An 18,960-nucleotide genomic window follows, 5' to 3' on the forward strand; every position below is an offset into this window, starting at 1 on the left:
CAGGGTTAATGTGTCCTGCGCTGTAGCTAGCCCATTAATCATAGTGTCAGCTGTAAATGTGTTTGGGGTTAGAGAGTGATATCCTATCTGCAGGACAGACCCTGTACTGCCACCACACCAGACGCTGTTGTTTAGAGTGTGTGTTGGGGGAGGGGGGTGTACGTTTGGGAAACTAGTTGTGTGTTCAACTCGTAGTGCATTGTGTTTGAACGTGAGAGTTTGTATTGATGACATACTGGTTTAGCGTTTTATTTATTGCCTTTTACTATGAATGTGTGTCTGTTCACCTTTGATTAGGTACATGTGTGTGTGAGTGTTACCTCAGAGTCCCAGTTATCTTGGCTGTTGGCTGGTTAGATGGACATACTGCCTCATCTGTCCTCCTCTCTAGGAGATAAGACCAATCCCAGTCAGCCATTCAGTCTGCACAGCCTGACATGACACAACCATACTCACTACAGGCCTGATCACTTATCACACATCAGACCTCTCAACGGAGAGACAGAATTTCATTTAATTGAGAAGAGAGGGGGGGTGGGAGAAAGAGAGAGGCAGGGATAGGGAGGAAAGAAGGGAATCAGAGATAAATGAAGGATAGAAATAGGAGATGAGCAGAAGAGAGAATGAGATATAGAGGAGGATAACATATGTGAGAGGGTGTAAGATTAGGAGAGAGGAGAGCGCAGGAGAGGGGTATAGTGGGGGTTAGAACCATAGCTGTGGGAAGTAGGGTTGCTGAGGGTGTTGCAGCACCCCCTGATAAATCACCCCCAAAAAATAATGACTAAAAAATAATGACTAAAATCATTACTAGCTCTTTACAACTCCTGTATGAGCAGAGTGACGCAAAATACGCATCAGCAGACACAAAAAATTCACACCCCCAACCCAACCCAATCTTGTCGTGACCATGGGTAGAACGATTGAGAAAGCATAGGGGAGGCTGAAAGACAAACAGACACAGAGAAGATGAAGAGAATGGGTAATTGAGATACCAGACTGGAAACAGAAACAGACTTAAAAAGAGAGAAAGTTTAAGCGAGGAGGACTGCATCCAATATCCATCTCCTTCCCTCTCCCCTTCCTCCCGTCTTTGTCATGACAAAAAGCTTGACGCCGTTTCTCAGCAATTAGTCCTTCACACTTGAGTGTGTCGGTGGAATCTATTAAGAATCCATTATTTGAATTCCCTCCCTATTCCAATCTAGTTAAAAGGGACTTCTATCTCGCCTCAGTACGGCAGCACTGCCTGTCCAAGAGGCCAATTAAGTCTTATTAATTATTGATGAAGTCTAAATATGCACTAAATACATAAATAGGCTAACATCAGAGACTCAGAGCTGAGGCAGTATAGCCTGTCATCTTGGCCATTTATTGATTTTTTTCTCAGCGTCACTCTGATATCATTAAAAACTGTCCATCGTGAGTTGTTAACACTTTGTTCCTTCCCAGCTTTCCTTTAGGAAGTGACGCATTTAAATTCCCACATTTACATAATGTAAGCGCTGCTAAATTAGAAAGAACCCTTTTATTAAAAAAAGAAGGAAAGAAAGAACGCTCCAGTGAGTGTTAGTGGCTGGCCTCTTTGTGTTCTCCCACCAGCCTCAGCTCTCTATAATAACGTTCTCCTAACGTTACCTCATTGTTATCCAAACATTCTCTTATACGTTGTCCTCTACCATCCCTAGACATTTTCTTGGACAGGTGATAATCGGCTTATTGGCGGGGCCCCTGCCCAGAGTTCATTACCAAAGGCGGCAGGACGTATTCAGTAAACAAGACATTAGCATGCAAATAGGCTGGGAGGAAGAGGGCAGGGCTGAGAAGGGGCGAGCTGAGGGTCGTAGGTCAGACGCTTCTCGGACTTGTTTGGCGAGTTGTCAATCAGTGGCAGCCCGGGGGCAGCAGGGGACAACAAAACAGGGCAAAGATGGTTGACAAAGGGGCTCCCCTCTCAAGTTGAACTCCATATCCTCTTTGGGGTGCTGCTGAAGTCCTGTAAGTCATGGAGCGTCAATCACACGTCGCACAGAGCCGTGGCTGACAGCCTCTTGACAATCGGACCAGTCCAACGCAGAGTTGGAGAACTTCAGCTTTAGACCCCTCACACCCCTGAGTCAATTATTTGTAGAATCACCTTTGGCAGAGATTACAGTTGTGAGTCTTTCTGGGTAAGTCTCTAAGAGCTTTCCACACCTGGATTGTGCAGCATCTGCCCATTATTCTTTTCTAAATTCTTCAAACTCTGTCATATTGATTGTTGATCATTGCTGCACAACCATTTTCAGGTCTTACCATAGATTTTCAAGCAGATTTAAGTCAACACTGTAACTCAACCACTCAGGAACATTCACTGTTTTCTTGGTACGCAACTCCAGTGTAGATTTGGCCTGTGATTTAGGCTATTGTCCTGCTGAAAGGTGAATTCATCTCCTAGTGTCTGGTGGAAATCCGACCGATTCAGGTTTCCTCTAGGATTTTGCCTGTGCTTTGATCCATTCCGTTTCTTTTTTAATCCTTAAAACCTCTCCAGTCCTCAACAATTACATGTATAACCATAGCATGACCCAGCCACCACTATGCTTGAAAATATGGAGAGTGGTACTCGGTAATGTGTTGTATTGGATTTGCCCCAAACACTTTGTATTCAGGACAAAAATGTAAATGCTTTGCCACAGTTTTTTCAGTATTACTTTAGTGCCTTGTTGCAGTGTTACTTTAGTGCCTTGTTGCAGTATTACTATAGTGCCTTGTTGCAGTATTACTATAGTGCCTTGTTGCAGTGTTACTTTAGTGCCTTGTTGCAGTATTACTATAGTGCCTTGTTGCAGTATTACTATATTGCCTTGTTGCAGTATTACTATAGGGCCTTGTTGCAGTATTACTATGGTGCCTTGTTGCAGTGTTACTATAGTGCCTTGTTGCAGTGTTACTTTAGTGCCTTGTTGCAGTATTACTTTAGTGCCTTGTTGCAGTATTACTATAGTGCCTTGTTGCAGTATTACTATATTGCCTTGTTGCAGTATTACTATAGGGCCTTGTTGCAGTATTACTATAGTGCCTTGTTGCAGTATTACTATAGGGCCTTGTTGCAGTATTACTATAGGGCCTTGTTGCAGTATTACTATGGTGCCTTGTTGCAGTGTTACTATAGTGCCTTGTTGCAGTGTTACTTTAGTGCCTTGTTGCAGTATTACTTTAGTGCATTGTTGCAGTATTACTATAGTGCCTTGTTGCAGTATTACTATAGGGCCTTGTTGCAGTATTACTATGGTGCCTTGTTGCAGTGTTACTATAGTGCCTTGTTGCAGTGTTACTTTAGTGCCTTGTTGCAGTATTACTATAGTGCCTTGTTGCAGTATTACTATATTGCCTTGTTGCAGTATTACTATAGGGCCTTGTTGCAGTATTACTATGGTGCCTTGTTGCAGTGTTACTATAGTGCCTTGTTGCAGTGTTACTTTAGTGCCTTGTTGCAGTATTACTTTAGTGCCTTGTTGCAGTATTACTATAGTGCCTTGTTGCAGTATTACTATAGGGCCTTGTTGCAGTATTACTATGGTGCCTTGTTGCAGTGTTACTATAGTGCCTTGTTGCAGTGTTACTTTAGTGCCTTGTTGCAGTATTACTTTAGTGCCTTGTTGCAGTATTACTATAGTGCCTTGTTGCAGTGTTACTATAGTGCCTTGTTGCAGTGTTACTTTAGTGCCTTGTTGCAGTATTACTATAGGGCATTGTTGCAGTATTACTATAGTGCCTTGTTGCAGTGTTACTATAGTGCCTTGTTGCAGTGTTACTTTAGTGCCTTATTGCAGTGTTACTTTAGTGCCTTGTTGCAGTATTACTTGAGTTCCTTGTTGCAGTATTACTATAGTGCCTTGTTGCAGTATTACTATAGTGCCTTGTTGCAGTGTTACTTTAGTGCCTTGTTGCAGTGTTACTTTAGTGCCTTGTTGCAGTGTTACTTTAGTGCCTTGTTGCAGTATTACTTTAGTGCCTTGTTGCAGTGTTACTTTAGTGCCTTGTTTCAGTATTACTTTAGTACCTTGTTTCAGTATTACTTTAGTGCCTTGTTGCAGTATTACTTTAGTGCCTTGTTTCAGTATTACTTTAGTGCCTTGTTGCAGTATTACTTTAGTGCCTTGTTGCAGTATTACTTTAGTGCCTTGTTGCAGTGTTACTTTAGTGCCTTGTTGCAGTATTACTTTAGTGCCTTGTTTCAGTGTTACTATAGTGCCTTGTTTCAGTATTACTTTAGTGCCTTGTTGCAGTGTTACTTTAGTGCCTTGTTGCAGTATTACTTTAGTGCCTTGTTGCAGTATTACTTTAGTGCCTTGTTTCAGTGTTACTATAGTGCCTTGTTTCAGTATTACTTTAGTGCCTTGTTGCAGTGTTACTTTAGTATCTTGTTGCAGTATTACTTTAGTGCCTTGTTGCAGTGTTACTTTAGTGACTTGTTGCAAACAGGACGCATGTTTTTATTCTGTACAGGCCCCCTTCATTTCAATCTGTCAATTAGGTTAGTATTGTCAAGTAACTACCATTAACAGCCATTAAACCCTATAACTGTTTTAAAGTCACCATTGATTGACCTTATGGTTTCTTCCTCTCTGGCATCTTAGTTAGGAATGACGCCTGTAACTTTGTAATGACTGGGTGTATTGATACACGATCCAAAGTGTAATTCATAACTTCACCATGCCTAAAGGGATATTCAATGTCTACTTTTTATAAAACATTTTACACATCTACCAATAGGTGCCCACCTTTGCGAGGTATTAACCTCCCTGGACTTTGTGGTTGAATCTGTGTTGGAAATTCACTGCTCGAATGATGGACCTTACAGATAATTGTATGTGTGGGGTACAAAGATGATGTAGTCATTCAAAAATCATGTTACACACAGAGTGAGTCCATGCAACTTATTATGTGACTTGTTAATCACATTTTTACCCCTGAACTTCTTTAGGCTTGCCATAATAAAGAAGTTGAATACTGATTGAATCAAGACATTTCAGGTTTTAATTTTAAATTAATTAGTTAACATAACAATAAAAAATAGGAATTCCACTTCGACATGATGGTGTATTGTGTGTAGCACAGTGACAAAAAAGTCTACATTGAATCCATTTTAAATTCAGGTTGTAACACAACAACATGTGGAAACAGTCTAGGGCTGTAACACAACAACATGTGAAAACAGTCTAGGGCTGTAACACAACAACGTGTGAAAACAGTCTAGGGCTGTAACACAACAACATGTGGAAACAGTCTAGGGCTGTAACACAACAACATGTGGAAACAGTCTAGGCTGTAACACAACAACGTGTGGAAACAGTCTAGGCTGTAACACAACAACATGTGGAAACAGTCTAGGCTGTAACACAACAACGTGTGGAAACAGTCTAGGGCTGTAACACAACAACATGTGTAAATAGTCTAGGGCTGTAACACAACAACATGTGGAAACAGTCTAGGGCTGTAACACAACAACATGTGGAAACAGTCTAGGCTGTAACACAACAACGTGTGGAAACAGTCTAGTGCTGTAACACAACAACATGTGGAAACAGTCTAGGCTGTAACACAACAACATGTGGAAACAGTCTAGGGCTGTAACACAACAACATGTGGAAACAGTCTAGGGCTGTAACACAACAACGTGTGGAAACAGTCTAGTGCTGTAACACAACAACATGTGGAAACAGTCTAGGCTGTAACACAACAACATGTGGAAACAGTCTAGGGCTGTAACACAACAACATGTGGAAACAGTCTAGGCTGTAACACAACAACATGTGGAAACAGTCTAGGGCTGTAACACAACAACATGTGGAAACAGTCTAGGCTGTAACACAACAACGTGTGGAAACAGTCTAGGCTGTAACACAACAACATGTGGAAACAGTCTAGGGCTGTAACAAAACAACATGTGGAAACAGTCTAGGCTGTAACACAACAACATGTGGAAACAGTCTAGGGCTGTAACACAACAACATGTGAAAACAGTCTAGGGCTGTAACACAACAACATGTGGAAACAGTCTAGGGCTGTAACACAACAACATGTGGAAACAGTCTAGGGCGTAACACAACAACGTGTGGAAACAGTCTAGGCTGTAACACAACAACATGTGGAAACAGTCTAGGCTGTAACACAACAACGTGTGGAAACAGTCTAGGGCTGTAACACAACAACATGTGGAAATAGTCTAGGGCTGTAACACAACAACATGTGGAAACAGTCTAGGGCTGTAACACAACAACATGTGGAAACAGTCTAGGCTGTAACACAACAACATGTGGAAACAGTCTAGTGCTGTAACACAACAACATGTGGAAACAGTCTAGGCTGTAACACAACAACATGTGGAAACAGTCTAGGGCTGTAACACAACAACATGTGGAAACAGTCTAGGGCTGTAACACAACAACGTGTGGAAACAGTCTAGTGCTGTAACACAACAACATGTGGAAACAGTCTAGGCTGTAACACAACAACATGTGGAAACAGTCTAGGGCTGTAACACAACAACATGTGGAAACAGTCTAGGCTGTAACACAACAACATGTGGAAACAGTCTAGGGCTGTAACACAACAACATGTGGAAACAGTCTAGGCTGTAACACAACAACGTGTGGAAACAGTCTAGGCTGTAACACAACAACATGTGGAAACAGTCTAGGGCTGTAACAAAACAACATGTGGAAACAGTCTAGGCTGTAACACAACAACATGTGGAAACAGTCTAGGGCTGTAACACAACAACATGTGGAAACAGTCTAGGCTGTAACACAACAACATGTGGAAACAGTCTAGGCTGTAACACAACAACATGTGGAAACAGTCTAGGCTGTAACACAACAACATGTGGAAACAGTCTAGGGCTGTAACAAAACAACATGTGGAAACAGTCTAGGCTGTAACACAACAACATGTGGAAACAGTCTAGGCTGTAAAAACTTTCTGGAGGCGCTGTAACATTATGTGCACATTTCTTGCGTGTTTGCTTGTTAGTGTACTTGGTGTGTGTGTGTGTGTGTGTGTGTGTGTGTGTGTGTGTGTGTGTGTGTGTGTGTGTGTGTGCGTGCGTGTGTGTGTGTGTGTGTGTGTGTGTGTGTGGTGGTGTTATGTTACAGTAGAGATCCCTCTCTCTGAGTAAGGAGGAGATGTGAGGACACACTGTTACACTGAACTAATTTAATCACTACAGTACTGAGACGAATTGTGTACCCCCTCCCAACACACCACACACTACACACCACACACACACCACACGCACACACACCCCTGAGAAGCACTGCTCTCCTGCTGCTTTGGGCAGTGATGTGCATCGTTTACCTCCATAATCATCTGCCTTTCATTTTCTTCCTTCCCTCCCTCCCTCCCTCCCTCCCTCCCTCCCTCCCTCCTTTTCTTCAGGTAAACCAGTGATGATTATCACAGAGTACATGGAGAATGGTTCGCTGGATGCATTTCTGAGGGTAAGTCATGCAATGCAGTCTGTGTACTCAACTCTGTGTGGTATGTGTCTGCTTTCAAATGTTCAGAACTCTAGGTATGACTATTACAGCCGTTAGCCTCTTAATGAATGTCAGCCAAGCAACGTCATACAGATTAGCATCATCCCATCCTGCCACTGCATACAAACATGACCTAACATGCATTGATTTGTTTGTTTGCTTCTTTAGAAGAATGACGGGCGTTTCACAGTGATCCAGCTGGTGGGCATCTTGCGTGGCATCGCGTCGGGCATGAAGTACCTTTCTGATATGAGCTATGTCCACAGAGACCTGGCCGCACGCAACATCCTGGTCAACAGCAACCTGGTGTGTAAGGTGTCTGACTTCGGCATGTCACGAGTCCTGGAGGACGACCCCGAGGCTGCATACACCACCAGGGTAAGAGAGTGTGTGTGTGTGTGCACAAGCTTGTGTGTGGCTGTAGTGTTAATACATTTCAGCGTTTTCATGCTTGTATGTACCTATGTATTTGGTACAGTGTGAGCGATACTAACAGTCTGTTACCTGTCAATCACAGGGAGGGAAGATCCCCATTCGCTGGACAGCCCCAGAAGCCATTGCCTACAGGAAGTTCACCTCGGCCAGCGACGTGTGGAGCTACGGCATAGTAATGTGGGAAGTGATGTCATATGGGGAGCGCCCATATTGGGACATGAGTAATCAGGATGTAAGTCTACAGTAAGAACATATTCAGGTTTAAAACGTCAAATAATAAGGATGTTATGTCATTATAGAAATATTATCTGTGTAATTACAGCTGTGCAGTTTTCATGATTACTTCCTATTATTCCATTATAATAATATCATCGTTATAGTGTAATTAGGATGGCTGAGTAATCTATCTCACAGTCTACCATCAACCCTAACCTCTAACCTCTGCCCTCTCTCCCCAAAGGTGATCAAGGCCATAGATGAGGGGTACAGGCTTCCCCCGCCCATGGACTGCCCCGTGGCACTGCACCAGCTGATGCTGGACTGCTGGCAGAGGGAGAGGGGCGACAGGCCCAAGTTTGGCCAGATCGTCAACATGCTGGACAAACTGATCCGGAACCCCAACAGCCTGAAGAGGACTGGAGGAGAGACCACACGGTGAGACAGAGATTTCTTAGTTTATTCACTATTTATTCACTATTATTGTAATGTGTGTAATCAGTACTGTACTTCCATACAACATTAACTGAATGGTACACCTTGTAAAATAAGGTATGTGTTCTAATAGAGTTGAGAATTACAATGGTATCTAGCAGTATGTTATAAAAAGCCCCCTTTAAGTAGGAGTCGTTACTCCTAGGTGGAACTGCGTATTTTTACAGACCCAGAGCTAGTCATGGAGGGAGGAAATGTTCTTCTTTAACCCAGGGATAGAGGGAGAGAGAGAGAGAGGGTGAAAGAGGGGGAGAATGGGAGAGAGAGTCCTAGAGGAATAATTAGTGGAACTGAATCCCATGAACAGATTTTACAGGAGGGGTTAGGACCAAGGGTGAGGTCTTGGGGACCCTAGTAACATCTCAATCCATGCCTCAGGGTGGTAGAGATGGAGAAAGATGCCCAAAGCACCACAGTATTTCACAACGAATTTCGCAACGAAGTAAGGGGCTTGTGTACTACCCCAGAGCCCCCCCCCCCCCCAACAGTCCCCAGCCCCCCAGCCAGACCAAAGTGGCGATTGAACCCAGCAGCCCAAGCCTTTCAGCCAACACCTGTTAAATTATGGAGGAGGGGTGCAGTGGAGCGGGACCGTAGTGAGTGTGCTCAGTCCCTCACCTCGGTCGCACCGGCCCTGGGTAAATATTTGATGGCAGATATCGTTGTGAAGCTAAGGAAGGAGGGATGAAGGGATGGAAAAGGTGTTGGTGAGTGCCTGAAAGAAAGACCGAGTCATGATGAATATCTGCATCCTAGAGGAGAAGCAGTGGGAGGTTAAAGCCACAGTGTGTGTTGTTAATATTTTCTCTTTAAATAACGATTAACTAACCGTGTCGGTGACACCCGGGAGGAACTGTGTTTCACTTGGCTTCTGTCTTGGAGGACAAATAGAGATGGGACACATGCTAGCGCTTAGTTTGTCTAACCTGCTGATTCCATCAGAAAAAAAAGGTGTGTGTGTGTGTGAGAGAGAGAGGGGGAAAGAGACAGAAAGAAAGAAGAGAAGCTGAAGAATTACAGTTCCTTTTTCAAAGTCTCAGGGTTGACTGTAGTTCACATGTGCCTGACCCCTGTGATAGGCTAACGTCAGATGATGAAAAACCTCACTAACCATAAGGCCAGACGGCACCGTGTCTCTCTCTCCTCCTCTGGTCCTGATTTAATTAGTTGTTCTAGTGTTGTAGTTATGCCTGAGTGACAGGTGATTTAAGAATCAAGAGCAGTGCCATTCTAATTCATCAGTTTCTCACTGCCAAGTTGTATGACAATAGTATCTCAAAATGTTGTCTTAGGAAGCTTGACACACATTTAGTGGGTTGAGGCTTATTCATTTTGGTTAATGGGTAAAGATTGTACTTATAAAAAAAAATATTTATTTATTTGCTGGGTCAAAAGAAAACTCACTAAAGATTTAGGTGGGTTAGACAACTGAAAGTTGTAGGTACCGTTGCTTTAATATAGTGCAAGTTGTCTAGATGTAGACTGACTCTCCACCCCTCTCCGTCCCTAGACCCAGCACCACCCTCCTGGAGCCGGTCAGCCCGGAGGTGGCCTCGGCCCTGGGCTCTGTGGAGGACTGGCTGCAGGCCATCGGCATGGAGAGATACAGCGACAACTTCACCGCAGCAGGATACACCACCCCAGAGGCTGTGGTTCATATGACACAGGAGTGAGTTATACTTGGTTTACTCAGCATTTATGCATCCAGGAGAGACCTGTCTGACTTTTTTACTGATTTATATTAGGCTGTGTTGACACCTAGAGAGGATGTTAAATCTGTCATATGAATCAGGAAGCTGTCATAGTGTGTCTTGGTTCCTAATGTTTTCTTTCCTACTCTTGTTAAAACAGGGACATGGGCCGAATTGGAATCTCCTCAGCTGCACACCAGAATAAGATCCTGACCAGCGTCCAGGGAATGCTCTCCCAAATGCAACAGATGCAAGGCAGAATGGTTCCGGTCTGATCAACGAGAAGGAAACGACTTCATTTCTAACGGATAATACAAATTAAATATCAAAAGACAAATGAACAATCAAATTGTTTACCTCTTCCATGCACTTTAAATTGGATTTAAAAGAAGAAGAAAAGTGGGAAAGATGCACTTTTTATCAGATATTAGACCCTATTGAGAACGGGATATTTTTCTGTCCGAGTGGCGCTGAGAACGGGATGGATGGGAAGCTTTTCCGAGAGGCCAACTGGAGTGCCTTCAATGGTCTGGAAGGAATTCAGAGGGGATCGCTCCTCTAGGCAAGAGTAATATTTCTGGAAATTTCTTTCTGGAATACCCACAGAGCAGATTTTTGTATCGTAACTGTGTTCTGTCCTGTGTGTATGACTTGTTCTCTGTGACTCGCTGCCATATCCTCGATTGTCTTTTCTTTACATTTGAATACCAACAGACAAAATGGAGGATTCCAACCTCGAGATTAACACTGATGTTCTGAATCTGAGAGGTTGAGGGAGGGATGGAGGAGGGAGGGGAAGGGGGTTCTGTGTTTTTGCTCTGTTCTGGTCTTGTTTTGTCCAAGATTGGGCTGTTTTGTTGCCCTCTGGACATTTTCTCAGAATGTCTTTGATCTAAAGAGGTGCATTCCTACCCCTTGTCCTCCCAAACCACCATCTCATCCCTCCTCAAACATCTTTCATCACCCCTTTTGGATTACAGCCCGCACCCCTGGGTCTGATTATTGCTCTATGTAATTTGACGGACAGCTGTTTGGACCAGTTGGATTCTTACTGTGTATTTGTTTCCTGAATGTGGAACTGAGAGCAAAGGAGTATGGGATTTATTTGGACACGACTGTGCACTACTGCGGAGAGATGGATATGTAACAAAACAACAATGACAACGACATCAAAATGAACAAGAGAATACATGCTGGACATTATTCAATCATCAATCACAATGGTAAGGATCTATAAACTACCTATCCCTTAGTTATTTTAGTCATGTTATCGTTACTCATTGTGTATTTACTCCTTGTGTTGTTATTTTAACAATAATTTATATTTTTTATCTCTCTGCATTGTTGAAAGGGCCCATAAGTGAGCATTTCACTGTTAGTCTACACCTGTTGTTTCTGAAGATTGTGACAAATAACATTTCATTTGATTTGAATTGATTTGACATATCTTTGTTGGCATTAACACAACAAACAAAAAAACCATTAACTATAAAACACTATAGTATGTGAAATGATTCAGGTCTGACCTGGATCTTTATGTACGGTGCATTTGGAAAGCATTCAGACCCCTTGACTTTTTCCACATTTTGTTACGTTGCAGTCTTTTTCTAAATGAGAAAAAATACAAAAATGTCCTCATCAATCTACATACAATACCCCATAATGACAAAGCAAAAACAGGTTTTTATAAATGTTAGAAAATGTATTCTAAATAAAGAACAGATCACTTTTTCAGTATTCAGACCCTTTGCTATGAGACATGAAACTGAGCTCAGGTGCATCCTGTTTCCATTCATCATCCTTGAGATGTTCTACAACATGATTGGAGTCCACCTGTGTTAAATTCAATTGATTAGACATGATTTGGAAAGGCACACACCTGTCTATATAAGATCCCACAGTTGACAGTGCATGTCAAAGCAATAACCAAGCCATGAGGTCGAAGGAATTGTCCGTAGAGCTCCGAGACAAGATTGTGTCTAGGCACAGATCTGGGGAAGGGTACCAAAACACTTCTGCAGCATTGGTTAGGGAGGTGACCAAGAGATCCTCTGTGGAGATGGGAGAACCTTCCAGAAGGACAACCATCTCTGTAGCACTCCACCAATCAGGCATCTATGATAGTGGCCAGACGGAAACCACTCGTCAGTAAAAGGCACATAAAAGCCCGCTTGGAGTTTGCCAAATGGCACTTAAAGGACTCTCAGACCGTGAGAAACAACATTTTCTGGTCTGATGACACCAGGATGGAACTATTTTGCCTGAATGCCAAGCGTCACGTCTGGAGGAAACCTGGCACCATCCTTACGGTGAAGCATGGTGGTGGCAGCATCATACTGTGGGGATGTTTTTCAGTGGCAGGAACTAGGAGACTAGTCAGGATGGAGGGAAAGTACAGAGAGATCCTTGATGGAAAGCGTGCTCCAGTGCGCTCAGGACCTCAGAACTGGGTGAAGGTTCACCTTCCAACAGGACAACAAGACTCAGCACACAGCCAAGACAACGCAGGAGTGGCTTCGGGACAAGTCTCTGAATGTCCTTGAGTGGCCCAGCCAGAACCCGAACGAACATCTCTGGAGAGACCTGAAAATAGCTGTATAGAAACGCTCCCCATCCAACTTGACAGAGTTTGAGAGGATCTGCAGAGAAGAATGGGAGAAACTGCCAAGCTTGTAGCGTCATACCCAATAAGACCCGAGGCTGTAATCGCTGCCAAAAGTACTTCAGCAAAGTACTGATTAAAAGGTCTGAATACTTATGTAAATGTGATATAAAAAAAAAAATTAATTAGCAAAAGTTTTTGCTTTGTTTTGGGGTTTTGTGTGTAAATGTGGAAAGAGTCAAATACTTTCAGAATGCACTGTATATACTGCAGTACTGTTGGCCATTACACTTTCTAACCCTCTGCAGTGTGTACATGCTGTAGTACTGTCTAACTCTCTCTCTCTCTCTGCAGTGTGTACATACTGTAGTACTGTGTAACTCGCTCTCTGCAGTGTGTACATACTGTAGTACTGTCTAACTCTCTCTCTCTCTCTGCAGTGTATACATACTGTAGTACTGTGTAACTCGCTCTCTGCAGTGTGTACATACTGTAGTACTGTCTAACTCTCTCTCTGCAGTGTATACATACTGTAGTACTGTTTAACTCTCTCTCTCTCTCTCTGCAGTGTGTACATACTGTAGTACTGTCTAACTCTCTCTCTCTCTCTGCAGTGTATACATACTGTAGTACTGTCTAACTATCTCTCTCTCTCTCTGCAGTGTATACATACTGTAGTACTGTCTAACTCTCTCTCTCTCTCTGCAGTGTGTACATACTGTAGTACTGTCAAACTCTCTCTCTGCAGTGTATACATACTGTAGTACTGTCAAACTCTCTCTCTGCAGTGTGTACATACTGTGGTACTGTCTAACTCTCTCTCTCTGCAGTGTGTACATACTGTAGTACTGTCTAACTCTCTCTCTGCAGTGTATACATACTGTAGTACTGTCTAACTCTCTCTCTCTCTCTGCAGTGTGTACATACTGTAGTACTGTCTAACTCTCTCTCTGCAGTGTATACATACTGTAGTACTGTCTAACTATCTCTCTCTCTCTGCAGTGTATACATACTGTAGTACTGTCAAACTCTCTCTCTGCAGTGTGTACATACTGTAGTACTGTCTAACTCGCTCTCTCTCTCTGCAGTGTGTACATACTGTAGTACTGTCAAACTCTCTCTCTGCAGTGTGTACATACTGTAGTACTGTCTAACTCTCTCTCTCTCTCTCTGCAGTGTGTACGTACTGTAGTACTGTGTAACTCTCTCTCTGCAGTGTATACATACTGTAGTACTGTCTAACTCTCTCTCTCTGCAGTGTATACATACTGTAGTACTGTCAAACTCTCTCTCTCTGCAGTGTATACATACTGTAGTACTGTCACACTCTCTCTCTGCAGTGTGTACATACTGTGGTACTGTCTAACTCTCTCTCTCTGCAGTGTGTACATACTGTAGTACTGTGTAACTCTCTCTCTGCAGTGTATACATACTGTAGTACTGTCTAACTCTCTCTCTCTGCATTGTATACATACTGTAGTACTGTCTAACTCTCTCTCTCTGCAGTGTATACATACTGTAGTACTGTGCAACTCTCTCTCTCTGCAGTGTATACATACTGTAGTACTGTGTAACTCTCTCTCTCTCTGCAGTGTATATATACTGTAGCACTGTCTAACTCTCTCTCTCTGCAGTGTATACATACTGTAGTACTATCTAACTCTCTCTCTCTCTGCAGTGTGTACATACTGTAGTACTGTCTAACTCTCTCTCTCTGCAGTGTGTACATACTGTAGTACTATCTAACTCTCTCTCTCTCTGCAGTGTGTACATACTGTAGTACTGTGTAACTCTCTCTCTCTGCAGTGTGTACATACTGTAGTACTATCTAACTCTCTCTCTCTGCAGTGTGTACATACTGTAGTACTATCTAACTCTCTCTCTCTCTGCAGTGTGTACATACTGTAGTACTATCTAACTCTCTCTCTCTCTCTGCAGTATGTACATACTGTAGTACTGTGTAACTATCTCTCTCTCTGCAGTGTGTACATACTGTAGTACTATCTAACTCTCTCTCTCTCTGCAGTGTGTACATACTGTAGTACTATCTAACTCTCTCTCTCTGCAGTGTGTACATACTGTAGTACTGTGTAACTCTCTCTCTCTGCAGTGTGTACATACTGTAGTACTATCTAACTCTCTCTCTCTGCAGTGTGTACATACTGTAGTACTATCTAACTCTCTCTCTCTCTGCAGTGTGTACATACTGTAGTACTATCTAACTCTCTCTCTCTCTCTGCAGTATGTACATACTGTAGTACTGTGTAACTATCTCTCTCTCTGCAGTGTGTACATACTGTAGTACTATCTAACTCTCTCTCTCTCTGCAGTGTGTACATACTGTAGTACTATCTAACTCTCTCTCTCTCTGCAGTATGTACATACTGTAGTACTATCTAACTATCTCTCTCTCTGCAGTGTGTACATACTGTAGTACTATCTAACTCTCTCTCTCTGCAGTGTGTACATACTGTAGTACTATCTAACTCTCTCTCTCTCTGCAGTGTGTACATACTGTGTAACTCTCTCTCTCTGCAGTGTGTACATACTGTGTAACTCTCTGCAGTGTGTACATACTGTAGTACTGTGTAACTCTCTCTCTCTGCAGTGTGTACATACTGTAGTACTGTGTAACTCTCTCTCTCTGCAGTGTGTACATACTGTAGTACTGTGTAACTCTCTCTCTCTGCAGTGTGTACATACTGTAGTACTGTGTAACTCTCTCTCTCTGCAGTGTGTACATACTGTAGTACTGTGTAACTCTCTCTCTCTGCAGTATGTACATACTGTAGTACTGTGTAACTCTCTCTCTCTGCAGTGTGTACATACTGTAGTACTGTGTAACTCTCTCTCTCTGCAGTGTGTACATACTGTAGTACTGTGTAACTATCTCTCTCTGCAGTGTGTACATACTGTGTAACTCTCTCTCTCTGCAGTGTGTACATACTGTGTAACTCTCTGCAGTGTGTACATACTGTAGTACTGTGTAACTCTCTCTCTCTGCAGTGTGTACATACTGTGTAACTCTCTGCAGTGTGTACATACTGTAGTACTGTGTAACTCTCTCTCTCTGCAGTGTGTACATACTGTAGTACTGTGTAACTCTCTCTCTCTGCAGTGTGTACATACTGTAGTACTGTGTAACTCTCTCTCTCTGCAGTGTGTACATACTGTAGTACTGTGTAACTCTCTCTCTCTGCAGTGTGTACATACTGTAGTACTGTGTAACTCTCTCTCTCTGCAGTGTGTACATACTGTGGTACTGTCTAACTCTCTCTCTGCAGTGTGTACATACTGTAGTACTGTGTAACTCTCTCTCTCTGCAGTGTGTACATACTGTAGTACTGTGTAACTCTCTCTCTCTGCAGTGTGTACATACTGTGGTACTGTCTAACTCTCTCTCTGCAGTGTGTACATACTGTAGTACTGTGTAACTCTCTCTCTCTGCAGTGTGTACATACTGTGTAACTCTCTGCAGTGGTGAGCTCATTGAGTGCTGAGCTGTTTGAGTGGTGTGTTAATAAACCAGCAGCCCGGCACCTGAGGCCGTAGAGTAGATCAATAAGCCCTGTTCTCAGATCAGTCACTGCTCTAAACCGCCTGGCGTGTGAATGAGGACGATTAATCACTGACTGAGTCAGCAGACAGCACACCACAGCCGCTCACACCTGGGTTCAAATAGTATTTGAAGTAATTTTGAATACTTTTCCTGGGCTTGATTGCACTTTCCTGGTGCAATGGAACCAATAGAAGAGTAGCAAAACTGCAAACCCTGCCCGTCTGTCACTCAAGGCAGGCTAAACCAAATGATTAAAATATTTGAACGATTTTAAATAGGCTGCAGACCTGGTTTTAAATACTATCATAGCTGCATGACTCAGGATCGGTTCCCATGATGAAGGAAATGTTTTCCATTGTTGGCTTTTGCCAACCAATAATGCAGTGATGTTATTGTATCGGTTGGTGAAGGCTGATGTTCTTGTTAAGCATTGAATGACTAGAACTTTCCATATGCTTTAACTGGTATGTGTTGTTGGGCATCACAAGGATATTTGAGTAGTTCTATGCCAGGCAGAAACTGGCATTCAAACTGAACACTTTCAAAACCAACCATGGCTGACGTGATCTCTCACCGCAATCTCTCTCTCTCTCTCTCTCTCTCCCTGTCTCTCTCCCTGTCTCTCTCCCTGTCTCTCTTTCTCTCTCTCTCTCTGTCCCCCCCACCCGCTTCTCTCTCGCTCTCCTCCAGCTGCCACCGCCTTTCATCAACAGGATTCCTCCCTCTCTCCATGACCAGAATTCCTCCTCTTCTCCTTGGAGTCTCCTCCAACTCCATCTCTCCATGACTGTCACGTTCGCTGTTCGGCGTCGCTCCATTTTTCAGAAAGGACAAACAGACTAGCGATCCATGACCACCATCAACAGCTTACGAAAACAATATGAATGATTCAGCAACGCTTAAAAAACATTTAAATAATGTAATATAAACTAGACCCTGCTCCAGCAGACGATGTACTTGTTTTATGAATTTCTAAGTTTATTTTCCTTTGTGTTTTTGGTTTGCATGTAAAGTGAGCATGTGGTAGTGTGTTGAGTGTGTATGTGTGTGTGCTTGAGTGAGTGAATGAGTGTGTGAGTGTGTGAGTGAGTGAGTGAGTGAGTGAGTGAGTGAGTGTGTGTGAGTGAGTGAGTGAATGTGTGTTTGTGTCTGTATGAGTGTCTATGATGTCTTCAAAATAATATCAATAGTTTGTTTTTATGCTACAGTGGAGGGGTTTACGGATTTGTTTTTGGAATTTCATGACCTGCTTTGTGTCGACAAAAACAATGTAAAGTGTGCCACTACTCCTGCTCTGTCAATCCTCTTCAGCAGCAGCATTTAACGAGTTTTGATGTTTTCAACACACCCTTAACTGCAATGGCTTTAGTAGTGGGATCCAGTGGAATACATAGACAATAGCCTCCTGTACTGACAGAAACACAGAAGGACAGTCAGCGGCAATGGGCTCTCTCATTAGAAAGCAGATTGGACTCCCCGAGCTGAAGAAAAATCTTTCTGGATTTTGAGCAGGGGATGCATGTAGTCAACAAGGACTTGATGCTGAAAAGGGTGATAAGAAGGGAATATCATTGATCTCGTTTCATTTAGATGTTTCAAATATTCACCAAATGACAGTCAGGTTACATTCAAAGGACTTAAAAATATATACAAATTATACAATCGTTACTATCCGAATGTTTTTCTGATCATATGCGATGGTTGACATACTACAGATTCCTCCGTCCTCCATACCAGCCCAGCTCAATGATCTTCTCTTTGCTGAAGTAGGGTTTTAATCCGTCAACGACCTGTCATGTGGAAATATGCAAGAAGTGTGAGGAAAGGAAAACAGAATGTACTGTATAGTACTTTTACATTTAGTTAATGATGAAAGAACCTAAGAAAACACACATCAAGGTTTGTCATTGTATGCCTTCTGATACCATATGATCCAGCCACCTAACATTCTTTTAATCTTCTTTTTGTTGTTGTAATATTTTGATTAGATTTTTGGTCATTTGTTTTATTTTGTCAAGGATTTTAGGTACATGTAACTTATGTCATTATTTATGGTCTTTTATATCTAGTTTGTAAAATGAAGGGTTGCCATGTGGTGCATTCTTATTAAAGTAGAAACCATCAAACTGGCTTTGTTTCCTGCTTATTATAACAATAAAAACACACACACACACACACACACACACACACTCCCCAGTGAGTTGGCAGTGAGATCCCTCTGCGGCACAAGAGTACAGATACATCTATCTGACTGTGAGCTGCAGGTTGTGTCTCGGGCCACAAGGCGTCGGAGAGATTTTTGGCACGGTCGGTGTGCTTAATCAGAGCAACATCTGTTTCCTGCGCTCATTTCCAGGGGCGATAAAACACTTATTGTCCGAGGCTTTGATGGGGAGAGAAAGAGGGAGAACAGCTCCCATTCAAAAAATGGCCTCAGAA

The 18,960-nt window shown here is 42.7% G+C and overlaps 1 protein-coding gene across 5 annotated transcripts in view; it reads left to right on the forward strand.

Moving 5' to 3' along the window:
• Positions 1-18,647, forward strand: part of LOC110503383 (ephrin type-A receptor 4) — an 84,085-nt gene extending 65,438 nt beyond the window's left edge. For 2 of the 5 annotated variants that reach the window (XM_036961266.2, XM_036961267.2), the window contains exons 12-18: positions 7,423-7,484; positions 7,692-7,901; positions 8,041-8,190; positions 8,419-8,612; positions 10,180-10,338; positions 10,521-11,583; positions 17,212-18,647. In XM_036961266.2, the coding sequence (XP_036817161.1) occupies positions 7,423-7,484; positions 7,692-7,901; positions 8,041-8,190; positions 8,419-8,612; positions 10,180-10,338; positions 10,521-10,635 (890 nt within the window). In that variant the 3' untranslated portion in view covers positions 10,636-11,583; positions 17,212-18,647. Of the gene's footprint in view, positions 1-7,422; positions 7,485-7,691; positions 7,902-8,040; positions 8,191-8,418; positions 8,613-10,179; positions 10,339-10,520; positions 11,584-17,211 lie in introns of those variants that run through there. The other 3 variants (XM_036961268.2, XM_090218833.1, XM_090218834.1) reach the window with 2 other exon arrangements.
• Positions 18,648-18,960: the final 313 nt, after the last annotated feature.

This window comes from Oncorhynchus mykiss, chromosome 24 (assembly GCF_057628025.1).
Source record: "Oncorhynchus mykiss isolate SJ-2025 chromosome 24, ASM5762802v1, whole genome shotgun sequence".
NCBI classification, from domain to species: Eukaryota; Metazoa; Chordata; class Actinopteri; order Salmoniformes; family Salmonidae; genus Oncorhynchus; species Oncorhynchus mykiss.